This window comes from Sipha flava, unplaced genomic scaffold (genome assembly GCF_003268045.1).
Source record: "Sipha flava isolate LNK unplaced genomic scaffold, YSA_version1 116_pilon_pilon, whole genome shotgun sequence".
Classification (NCBI taxonomy): domain Eukaryota; kingdom Metazoa; phylum Arthropoda; class Insecta; order Hemiptera; family Aphididae; genus Sipha; species Sipha flava.
Genome location: NW_020271740.1, coordinates 1,350,986 through 1,364,436, shown reverse-complemented (window position 1 = coordinate 1,364,436; position 13,451 = coordinate 1,350,986). Strand labels below are relative to the sequence as shown.

General features: G+C 29.2%; 1 protein-coding gene across 1 annotated transcript; it reads left to right on the top strand.

Annotated features, from left to right (window-relative positions):
• Positions 1-6,978: 6,978 nt before the first annotated feature.
• On the top strand, positions 6,979-13,217 carry LOC112692326 (52 kDa repressor of the inhibitor of the protein kinase-like). Its single transcript, XM_025566961.1, has 5 exons — positions 6,979-7,095; positions 11,442-11,578; positions 11,646-11,818; positions 11,973-12,149; positions 12,250-13,217. The coding sequence occupies exons 1-5, from the start codon at positions 6,979-6,981 to the stop codon at positions 13,215-13,217; spliced, it is 1,572 nt and encodes a 523-aa protein (XP_025422746.1).
• The last annotated feature ends 234 nt before the right edge of the window (positions 13,218-13,451 follow it).

Sequence of the window (13,451 nt, the reverse complement as noted above, 5' to 3'; positions counted from 1 at the left end):
CGATGTACTGCGTGTCGTTGTTAGTGGTAAAATCGTATTCGCCGAGCCGGACGATAATTTCTTTTATAGTAATCCTGAAAAATGAGAACAAAGTTGTGATATCGCAATGACAGGAGTAGATTGCAAAACATTTAAACGTGCTCTATATACGAATCGAGTATACGCGCGTTTTATAAATGTAAAATTAGCATTATTCTATCTAGAAGTCGCCAAAAAATTAAAAAGTTTAAATTATATTTTCATATTAGGTATCTCTGTTAAAAGTTTTTAAAAATAAAAGTTTTTGTTGCTCGTTTTATTAACAAATAAGAAAAAGTTCAGCATTGATCTTCATATATTATCAATATACATTATCGATCGACATAACGCGAAACGATTAAGAACAATAAGTTTTTAGCAAAAAATCGATTACCATTATTCTAGATATCAATAAAATCAATATTATAAACTTCTCTAATTATCTAATTCTCTAACTTATGTTACCTATATATATGTTACGGGCAATATGCACTTTGCCCGAGCAATTTGGTCCTGCCCGGGTAATTTGAATATCGAATAAAAATAAATAACTGTTAAGGCGAGTTACCACGGCGCGTGACTCGGCGAGTCACAAGCCAAATACGCAAGCTTGGTATACTACACGCGCCGTGGGAACGCTCTTGCTTGTCTAGGCGCGGTATAGCTCGACCAGGCTCGTGTCTATCCGAAAATTGTCGGTTCGATGTGTCCGCGCCAAAGGAAACGAGCTACGAATTTAAACAGCGTTCTATAGGCGTATGGTTCGGCGAGCCGTAGTATACGTTTTTTTGGTGTTTTAACTCTGATCGGCTTGGATAAGCTTGTAGTTCGCTAAGTAACGCGCCTTGGGAATGGTGTAGTTTAATATGTGGCTCGTGATACGCCGAGCATATTTGGAGGCTCGGTACAACAACCACGCTGCGCGAAGTTGGCCAAGCCACGAATTTAATTACATAAATAATAAATTTACGGCTTATTTAGCCATATCAGATTGATAAATTTAATAGTCATGTCGATAAAATCAGTCAAGAAAATATGAACAACAATGGATTTTCACGATTAATCAGTCGAGTTTTCGTGTTTTTCGAGACACTTTGTATATATACACATAAATTGCCATATTCAACGCTACAACAGCGACGCGTGTTATTTTAAAAAATGAAATTGAAAATTTAAGCAAAATAATTAAAGTAAAAAACGAATAATAATTTTCTTAATAAAATAAAATACTACGAAATAATCTAAAATGTAATAATATCAAATATAATAATAAATTAATATTTAATTATAATTCAAACTTTGATTTGAAATATTTATAATATAAAAAAAAAATTAATAAAATTAATTGTTTTGAAATATTCATAATCTAATATATATATTACTAATACTAATAATATAATTATAATAGATTATTAATAAAATATTGTACAGCTATTTATTCCTATTCCCGGTTTAAATTGTCTGGGCAAAGTGTACATTGCTCGGTATTCCATATTTCCCGTAACATATATATATCATATGGTATATATCTACACATACATTATATAAGAAAATATCATGTCATAAAATAGTTTTTGCTCAATTAATTTTTCATTATTTCTCGTTATAATTTTATCGGAACACAGCAAGAAATATCTACGTAAAATCATTATGCGATAAGTTTAGTATATATATACCTCTTAAAACAATGAGCAGCAGTTAGAACAAATTGCCGATTGATTAAAACTCCACCACAAAAATTCATGTAGTTTTTCGCCTGCAAAAACACAGCCATCCACGGCCAATCGTCTGCAATAGATTTTGGATTAAATATTTTGTCTAACATTGATATATTGTTCAATCCACATTCTGGTTCTTCCGTAAAATTATATAATTTAATAGTGTTATTCAGCTGTTTTTTCTGCAATGGACTAATAGTGGGGTTCGGCATTTCTTCTTGTGACGGATTAATAGTGGGTTCCAGCTCTTCTTTTTCCTGTAATGAATTAACAGTGGAACCCAGCACTTCTTCCTGTGACAGAGAAAAATTGGGTTGCAATTCTTCTTCCTGTAATGGGTTAACAGTGGGGCTCATCTCTTCTCCCTGTAATGAATTAATAGTAGATATCAGCTCTTCTTCTTCTTCCTGTAACGGATTGATAGTGGGGTTCAACTCTCCTTCCGGTAACGGATTAAAAGTGGTCATCAAATCTGATATTTCTATCGGAATAATAACGGGATTAAGTGCTTCTCCCTGTGACATTTTAACCACGAGTTCACGGTTATCTCTCTGTGAGGCTTTCATAATAATCTTTAGTGCTATTTTCTGTAATGGAGTAAGAGTGTAGTTAAGCGCTCCTTCCTTCGTAGCTTCTTTTAGGTACAGTTTAATAATGAGGTTCAGAGCTACTTTTTGTGATGGATCGATAGTGGGTTCCAACGTTTTTTGTTGGACATTGACCGTAGAAGATTTCTCAACATCAAAATTTGTTCGTTTAGCTCTCCAAATCGGTGAAATTTGTTTGACGGGACAGCAAAAGTTCTGTAAGTTCCGTGACCTATATGAAATAAGAAAAAAAAAAATTAAAAATCATAAGAGAAATAATATTATAAAACACAAATAATAAAAATCAAATGTTTTTAATATTTCATCTGAAACGTTATTCTATTAAAATATATATATGTGCAGATTCAAGAATAACTTATTTAAAAATGTAATAGTTTCGATTTTAATTATATATCGTGTAGGCATTATTTATAGGTGTACGAGTATATCATATTAAAAATCGTTAAGAATTAATAAAAAAAAATTGTGACATTTCACCATAACAATATTTATTGGGTTTATTACCAACATTTGACTTATATAAAGTCATCGAAATATCCGAAATATGAATAGTATTCACTGTACATTATTTAAAGTATATTGACAACAAATGGATTTATTCAGACGATACGATTTGCGCCAAGTCAACATAATAAATAAATCCACTTGGCCAAATTTTATGTATAACATTTCTCCGGATTTTAAACAGTCCTGATTAATTTTACTCACTTTTGCCGTATCAAACCACATCTTTGCATTCCCATCCATGACGATCTCAATTTAGTGTCACAGTACTCAAAACTAGGAACGCACTCCATATCTTGATCACAAACTTGGAACCCCTTAAATTATCAAAAAATTCATTAAATGAAATAACATTTGTGCTACGTAACTGTTGAGTTTTATTACCTTTCTTACAACACTTTTGGTTCTAATGTCTGAGTGTTGTTCTGAAAAAACATAAATTTATGTATAAAACAATTAAGTTAATGACATGGAGTACATAAATAAAATAAAATATATCGACTTCCTGTAGGAATAATTAGAATATTGAATTAATACGTATAATGTAACAATCATGGTGGAATGTGTGTGTACGAGTATGGTATTTTGAGTTAAAATAATAATAATAATGATCACATTGTAATATAATTTATACGAATTTACGATAAACGCAATTTGAAATATACGTCTTGGGATCTGAATAATTGTGCCTCCAACTTTTTACAATCGCCTCCAAATAAATTGTTAACAATTTATAAAATATAAATGAATCAATTAATAATTAGTTAATCATAGGTGAATCATTTTTAAAAATTAATTATAACTCAACTCAATAATCTTAATAACATAGATATTGGGTTTCAATAATGCAAATTATACTTAACGATCACAAATATATTTCAAATGGATTACAGCAGAAAAAGTGAGTACAATAATATGTCAAAGGCCTAAAAATTATATTATTGAAGTTTCGATTTGGTGTGGGGCTATGGAGTTTTTTTTTAAAAAAAATAGTAATAATCGCGAAATGGTGAGAGTAAACATTTTGCAAATGACAGTTTAAATTCATACAATATGATAAATTAAAAATGGCATAGGAAACATAATGATACAATTCTGAACCCTGAATAGGCCTTAAATCATACCACCTCACTTCTACTCACTGTTTTCCAGAATAACGTGAAATCCATAGTAAAATGTTGATGATGGTCTTAAAATTTCCTTTCAATTACATAATAGGTAGTAGACGTAATAGGTGTAGACGTTTTTAAAAAAATTCAAAATAGCTGGATTACGTGTGGTTTCCCAACAAATTTAAATAGAAATTAGGTATGTTATTTCGAAGTAAGTTACTGTGTAGTGCAATAGTGATGGTGACCGATGGCGATAAAAATCGAACAAAAATACCATATTAATAATACGACGGCGTTGAAATGTTTGTAATATCAAATAGAGGATAAATGTTATCAATTATTGTCCTTCTCTCTCCATCAAATGTTCCTCATAGTCACTAGAGCTCTGTATGGTCCGTTATTTTAAAGACCGGATCGTGCTGATACATTTTAACTAAGACAGAGATCAGACCGGACCTATGAAATAAAATATGAAACCAGACTGGACTGGACCGTATCATTTAGAATGTACTAGAAAAAACCAAGACCGGACCGGCATTCAAAAATAAGACCGAATGACGTAAAATGTTCAAAATAAATTATAAAACCATTTAATTATAAAATTGTCCACAATGTATATTGTATTCATTTGGAAATAATATAGATAGCATATAAGACAATCCCCAATTATTAACTCTAATTCTATTTCTGGATCTATAGTATATAAGTAAATATTATATCACCAATAAAACCATATAGAAATCCGACAAGCTACTTTGGTGTCCCAAAATATAATCCGAGTTAAAATAACGTATTATTATGTTGTGTATTATTCTACTATGTAATTTATATAAGTAAAATCATATTAAATTGTTGTTCAAAATTAAGACAATTATTATTTTATTGAACTGAAGGCGAATTGACCAGACTAGACTGATTTCTTTTTTTTTTTTAGGCAAAGGGACCGGACCGGATCGGACCGGTTTAGACCACATGGAGCAGGGCTCTAATAGTCACTGACTTTTCCCACTGAATTGTTCGTAACCGATCGTAAAAAAATGATAAATATAAATATTTTGACTCACCTACATCCTTTGAGTGACTACTAACGACGGCGAATATTATGCACAACGGCATTAAGGAAACAACAACGTGCCTAAATGATATCATTTTTATTCGCACAAAAACAATTGTATACGATGAATTGATGTCTGGTAAGAGTGCTCTTTCAAAATGAAATGTGTAAGGGAGTAGTTCGTTGGACGTCGGTACCAGTAAAATACAGCTCTCCCCCCCCCCCCCATAAGCCGTAAACCTTGGCGGGGACACTTTCACTTTGTTGGGATCCGATAGATGGCCATTCAGTGGTGGTCGGTACAAAGAATTTGAAAAAGATCACCAGGGTTTTTGTCCATTATGCTTTAGTTTGTACTATAAACGTTGTAAGACTGTTTCAATGAAACCGGGAACATCACAAATTGTATTTTATAAGTGCATGTATATATAAACATATACACTGAGTATACTTCGAGACGCAATTCGTTCAAAAAGGTTCGCCTACCTGTTTTGGTAATTCGTATACGTTTGGTATACGTAATTCATGTGCACCGACTCGTTATAGTAAAATGTTACGTTAGTTACATAATATGTATATAATATATGCCTATATTATGGGCAAGTCTGGGCAATAACACGAGTTAAAAAGTTAAAATTTAACGAAATTTTGTCATGAGTTTGTCAGGTTTTTGAGTGCCATAAGCTTGGCTAATAAGGGCAACACATTTTTACTAATTAATTAATAAACAAAAACTTCGTATCGTTGAGATACAAATTTGACTCCGTCCATTTGAATATGTATAAATAAATATCAGTCAAAGTATGTTAAATATGTATTTATTATTATTGATATTATTAATACCAACTTAATAACCGTATATATATATTGGGTAAAATAATAATTTATGGCATAATTTTTTTTTTTTTGGAAAATTATTAATATATCAGAAGAAAATGTATATAGTGTACCTTCACTTAAAATGAGGCGTATGTATATTATTTTAAATATTTTTTCATGTAAATTGCATCGGTTTGTTTTTTAATCTGAAAAAATTTTAATTCAATTATTTTAACCAAAAATGTTATTTTTAATCGCAAAATCCAATAATATGCTTTAGTATTTAATTTTTTTTATTTATACTGAATGCTTATTTGTAAAAATTTATATAAAAATGTGAGAAACAAAATAGAGAATGAAACTGTAAAATATACCGCCGAATTAAAAATAAATAAATAAATAAAAATGATTTAAATATTTACTAACTTTTCCCAAGGAATTTTTCTGGTGTTTTAAGTGAAACGTAATTTTCGTTAACCATATCGACGAAAAAAATAAACAATATTCGCAAAATAAAAAGAACGATCTATCGAGAAATTAGGTGTTAACAAAAAGACCGTTAAGCCAAATGTTATCAATAATTTGATCGCTACGTATATTTTATGTTTTGTTTTATGCGCAGTCACAGGTTAGGACAGGAGTAGGACAGTGGCGACACTGACTAATGGACGGGTGAGTGAATGTGGCGCCATCGATAGTGGCAGTAGTAGACGCGGACACGACTAGTTTTCGTCAGAATTACGTTTACGCCCGGTATACTCGTAAATTGACTAATATAAAGAAAGGTACCATTTACAGTAGGATATCGTTAATGATATGAAATGTGGATCGTCTAGAAAAATTATCGAGTAAAACGAACAATGCCCGGTTAGGTTAGGCGTTGCGAGAGGAGTACCACGGGTGTGTACATGTACCCCCCTGAATTACATAAAAAAAATAATACTATTTAGAAATGTAGGATAGAGGCTATCATTATCATTATTGGATTTTCTAGTAACATTACTTTATAGCCGTGGATAAAAACAAAAATAATATAAGCATTATTTAAATATCAGCATAGATACTATGCACCCTCTGACAGAATTCCTGATGGCGTCTATGATGCCAAGTATAATACCAGCAATAAAATAAGAAAAGGAAGTGGCATGTGTCGGAGTATTGTTTGTAAACCAAAGAGAGAAACGGTTCGCACCCGACAGATGTTCGGTGGTACATTGTTCAAAGTGAACGAATTATGGTCGAGGACAGATGCGTCGATAGCGGTAACGGTCGCGCAGCAGGGTGCACCAGACCCATCATAAGTGGTGTTTTTATTGGTTGTCAAAACACCCTTAGTTGATTTTTATTCGATTGCTACAAGTTAGTTGTGCTACAGTACGCGGAAAGCCTTCGTTGAAACCGATCTTTTTAGAAAAACAAATTTACCTATAAGTCTTGTAATACACATGGAATATTTATATCTTTAATGGGAACGGGTGGGGGAAGTTGTATATTAATAGGTACTAATGATTATTATTCTGATGAACGTTTTCGTGATTATACGTTGATTAATTTAAAACAATTATCAACCAAGAGTTTATAGAATAAGTTGTTTTTGTGTGTCTGTTCAATATAATGTATGGAAGTTTATTATTTGTGATTGTATTAGGTTGGTTCATATGGCGATTTTATTTATAATAATATTATATTATTAAGACTAAGGCTACGACACGACGTTTTCCGTCGTGAATTATTCATCAAATATTCCATCGCGTTTTCTGCCATGAGACACGAGACATTTTTATTAGGCGTATTACGTTGCGATACTCGTTTACAATAATTTTATAAGTCTATGTCCCAAGATTATTGTAAAATATGAGATTATCACTTATCGTTATCATAAATTACAAATATAATACTTAATACTTCAGGCTAAACAATTATTTATTTATTTTTCTATGTATATATAAACTATTAATTTATATAATTATTTTCGAGTATGAACACTTTTATTAACAAGACGTGGAACGCTGACAGAGACACGCTATATATGCAGTGCGTATTACACATCGGGTGATATCATCCGTACCTATCAATAGAAATTAATGTCATGACCACTACCGTTCGTCGCTGTATTTTTTCTTCAATGATGTATTATTTTACTTTTGTAGACAATTGTAGTTGTTATATTATCATAATATTATTAATTAATATTAATTACATGAACATTTAAAAAATCTTGTTTTGTTTTTTTTATTACTAAATAAATAATTTAAGTATTTTTATACCAAATATTTTACAATAAATTTTATTTTATTTGAACAATATCAGTTTAAATACAGGCCCCTTACTTTTAGTTTAAAATTGCAGGGCTCAATTTACAACATTTCGAGGAGTGCCAGGCACTCCCCTTTCCCCTTCTTTACATACGCTTATGCCATCAAGTACTTTTTTGTAATCCAAAGGTAACCGTTATCCGTTGTCAATATTAATATAATTTACGATCTCGAAGACTAGAAATATGGATAAAACGTATATACCATTCAGCTTAGCAAATAACAATAACTGATATTAGTCTAGTCATGTATAAACTAATTTAATGTAATAAACGCAGGGAATACTAATTTTAATTTCTAATAAGTTACATATTTTAAGACAAACCAATTTAGTTATGAATATACCAATATAGTTCATGAAAGTTAGATTCTTAGGCCGTATGTAAAACAAATTTTTTTTGTTTATGTAGATATTTTATATTACTATTGCGGCCAATGGTCGAAATGGCTTAAGATAAATGGAGAGATGCCTTATAATTCAGATTTCCTGATATCATAACATTCTTCACACCTTGTGTACATATATTATTATTATTTTTTTTTTATAATTATAATTGTACAGATGAAAAGTTAAGAAAAATGCATTTCTGAAATGAGTACCTTTTAGCTCATATAAAGTTCACTATTTTTTACTAGACGAATGTTAATGGTTTCTATTTTTTATTTGATAATCATTTATATTTAGAATCATATGTGTTATATATATATATATATATATATATATATATATATATATATATCAATAAAAAGAACAAAAATTGTTATATCTATTTGTTTTGTAAATACATTTATAAATTATGTATTAATTATATTAATCTTATTTTGTAAGAGTATAAACTAAATATTTAAAACCTACTCTAAAATTTTTAGAAAAATTAATTTTTCAACCGGTGAGATTTTAATATTTTTTTTTTTCCTAAACTCTAGTCACAGCTCGTGAAATACAAATAATATTTGTAATAATAGCTAATATCTAACAAATATTTTATTAAAAATGTTCTATATACAAAGAGAAGCTTATTAATAATTAATTAATTTTCCAACTTAATTTCTACTCATTAAAAAAACAATCGGACAGCAAGCCGTTCTTTTTCCATAAGGCTATTCTTTCACGAATTTCGAAAATTGACTTTGGTTTTTGGTCGATTTTCAACTTTTTTTTTCAAACTCGTAAATGAATGCAAACGCGTTCGCTACCGATTTTTGGTAACTTTCCAACCACCTGCGAGCCTTATCAGAGGACTTATCTTATAAATAATATTCTATACTTATATTAAATATATACAATTTAACATATTAACTTTTTACAACTATAGTCATTATTATACTATTATTATATTACTTTGATAGGAATAAATTTAAATAACTACTACTATACTAATCTACTACCCTTTTGTCTTGACAGTGGTACACACAAAAAAAAAAACAGAGTTACGTCGAAAAGTGCGATCTAAATGTATATACTATTAAAAAAATTATAGGTCGAAACTGCATAATATTTGCGAGTTAAATCCTTATGCTAAAAAGTGTCCAGTTTTCATGAAATATTAGATGTAGATTAAAATAGCACTCTATTTTAAAACGAAATAAAAATGAGATTATATAGAAAATGTATATTATTATTAACTTTCTTATAACCATGATTATAAATATTTCAAATTAATTCTCGTCAGGCCAGTCGCTAGGGCACCAAGCAAATCATGCGTTCCTATAGGGCTGTATAAAATTTTAATGAAATTAAAGTGGCAAAATTATATAAATATCGACAACAGATGACAATAATTAGAGTAATGCGTCTCTATTATTATCGTACAACCAGTAGCTCGTTGTGACTACGAATAATTGCAGCATATTAAAATTTCGATTTGTAATGTCTTTTAAAAAAGATCGACAGTACAAGTTTTGCTTTAAGGAGGGAAATATTTATTGACGGGCCTGATTATTGAGAGCTGTGTTACGTGTATTTTTTAATTTCAAACATCATGTAATATTTTAATATTTAAGTAAATTCAGTAATTTATATAAATTTGCAAAAATGTTGTTTAAATAATTACCGATGATATAAATAGTGAATATGTAACCATTGACATTTTAAAAAAAAGTACCATCTTGTGATATCACATTAAAAAGTGCTATTCTATTACAATAAACGGCGATATAAAATCAAAAATATTTTTCTCCTCAATAAATAATATAATAAATACAGCAATATTTCTGATTTCTGTGCAATAAACTGTGCGAATTTAGTCTTACTATAGCATTCTAAGGAAAAAAAAGGGCTTGAACTCAAAACCGGATTGGGTTTTTTTTGTCGCCAAAGGCTCTTGTAATTTGACACATTTTATTACGGTTGAAATAATAATTATTCGAACTCCTATCACTTCAATAAAACTTTTTGGTGATGAGGATAATAGGAATACGTTTGACAAAATATAAATCTTTTAAATATTGATTTTTCTTAAATCTATATAACTCTAATAATATAAGATATAATTTCTGTTTCTTGAACATCGCCGCTTGCGCTGCCTGCTTACTCTGTCTGTAGAACAATTCATCCTTGGTGATACCGAAGAAAAATTAGCCATGCCTTTGGTCATCGTACCTGAAAAAATGCGAATAAATGGCAAACGTTACAACAAAATATAATCGTTACTAATAATAATTGATACTTTGAGTTTGATATTATTATAAATGATACATGTTGAAATTATAAATAGTTTTTAATTTTTAAATTTATAATGCTATATTAAATTAATTATTCTCCAATGTTTATACAACAATTATAACTACAGTATTTTAAATTTTTATTTCACTATAATACCTATATTATACTAAAAAATTTTAATTTTGTTAATGCTTAATATTTTCAGAATTTAAATAAATTTATAAAAGTATCTTTTACCAATTATAGAAAAGCTATAGAACTTTTAAGTAGGCATGGCAATAATGAAATCCACTTATTATCAGCAGAAAAAGCTTTACTTTTCATTGAAAATTACAAGACAGGAAAATCGGTGGATATTGTTTTAAATAATAAAATTAAGTCTATCATTGAATTAAATAAAAAACGTCTAGTACCTTTAATAAAAATAATAGTATTCTGTGGTCAAAACAATTTGTCTCTCCGGGGACATCGTGATGATGGCGAGTTTCAATATGAATCAGCTGTAACAGGAGAGCTAGGAATTTTTCGCAGTCTTTTGGCATTCAGGTTAGACTCTGGTGATGAAATATTACACAAGCATTTAAAGAATTGCAATAAAAATGTTACTATAATAAGTAAAATTACTCAGAATGAAATCATTGAAGTTCTTCGTGATGTTATTGTAGAAGATATAGTACGAGAATTAAATAATTCAAAATATTTTGCAATATTATGTGATGAAACCACCGACATCAGCACAAAAGAGCAAATTACTTTTTCTGTTAGGTAACATATTAAATGTTTTTTTAGAAAATATTTTCATATGAATTTATATTTCTAAAATATTTTTTAGATATATTGACATGAACAAATTTGTGATTAAAGAGGAGTTTTTTGGATTTACTGAATTACTTTCCAACACCAGTCTAATCATTAAAGATGTTATATTAAAACAAATAGATGCATTTGTATTGAATATGACCAACCTTTGGGGACAAGGATATGATGGTGGATCTAACATGTCAGGTATGTTATTATTAGGTACAAATGCAAGAATGCAACTAAAAAAATAAAAACTAAAACTGTAGAGTAAAATTTTAAATTTTGAGTCCCAAAATAAAAATAAATACTTTCAAGGTATAAAAATAATATTTTTTTAACCATTTAATGAATTTTTTAGGGATAAATAATGAAGTTCAAGCGTTAATTCTAAATGAACATCCGCTTGCTCTGTATACTCATTGTTTTAACCATGTATTAAATTTGGCAATTTCTAAAGCATGTAATATACCAGCCATTAGGAATATATTTGGAATTGTTGGTTCTGTGTCAGTTTTCTTATCGGCATCGGCAAAACGTAATAATATATTGCTAAATGCAATTTATAATGATAATAACGAACCACTTCCAAAAAAAAAAAACGAAACTACGAGCTCTATGTGTAACACGTTGGGTAGATCGCCATGACCCCATCATTACATTCCATGAACTTTATAAATTTATTTTAATTTCATTAGAAGAATTAGAAAAAGATACAAACCGAGAAATATCTGCTAAAGCTTCAAGTTTCAATTCAAGTGTTAAACAAAGTGAATTTGTTGTAGCATTAGAAACCGTGACTAATTTGTTTGTATACACAAGGTCTTTAAGTATACAATTACAAATTTCTAAACAGAATCTATCTAGTGCAATGAAAAATTTCAAAAATATACTTAATGTGTTTGAAGACATTCGTAAAAATCCTGATATAACATTCATCACCTTATTTGAAATTACAGCTCAAAAATTACTAATATTTGATGAAGAATTAAAAGTTTCTCGACTTAGTGGTCATCAAACAAAAAGGAATAACATTAATGCCAATATCAACCAAAATCCTATGGAGTGGTTTAAAATAACAATTATTATACCATTTTTAGACCATATTATCCAAGAATTAAAATCAAGATTCACTGATAAATTTGTTAAAGTTATTCCACTCGAAGGTCTCATTCCAATTCACAAAGATTCATATAGCACCGAAGCTATATTACGAGTAAATGCTGCAATGTTCTATGACCAAGATTTACTTTCAAATTCAGATTTAGTATTAAAAGCAGAAATAAATCTTTGGAAAACTAAATGGAATAAAATAGAAACAAATATCCCTCATACTGCTGTTACATCACTCCCATACTGTGAAGAATATTTTCCAAACATCAAAATCCTTTTACAGTTATTTGCTACGCTTCCAGTATCAACATCAACTGCTGAAAGGTCACATTCTACCTTAAGGAGATTAAAAAATTATATGCGCTCTACAATGACTGAGTCTAGACTAAATGGTTTAGCTCTATTAAATATTCATAAAGATAAACATATAGATATTGACATAGTTACTAGAAAAAAGAAAAGAAAAATGCAATTAGAGGACTGGTCAGTATAATTGTAAAAGATTTAAATTATATCATATTATATTGTACTGTTATGTACCTAATTATTAAAAAATAATATATGTTAAATTGTTTATTATTTTTATATTGCTTAATTGTATTTAAGTATCAAATTATTAATTTCCCCCCCCCCCAAATTATATGTAATAAGTACTTTAAGACCATTATTATTAACAAAATAGCAACCACCATAAAAAAATCCTAGATTCGCCACTGGATATAGATAC

What these genes read in the sequence shown, in the direction of transcription:
- LOC112692326 (XM_025566961.1), top strand. Translation starts at nt 6,979, where the DNA reads ATGTGTCGGAGTATTGTTTGTAAACCAAAGAGAGAAACGGTTCGCACC. An exon ending in CAAATTACTTTTTCTGTTAG is followed by an intron (nt 11,579 to 11,645) that starts GTAACATATTAA and finishes AATATTTTTTAG; the next exon opens with ATATATTGACATGAACAAAT. An exon ending in TGGTGGATCTAACATGTCAG is followed by an intron (nt 11,819 to 11,972) that starts GTATGTTATTAT and finishes TGAATTTTTTAG; the next exon opens with GGATAAATAATGAAGTTCAA.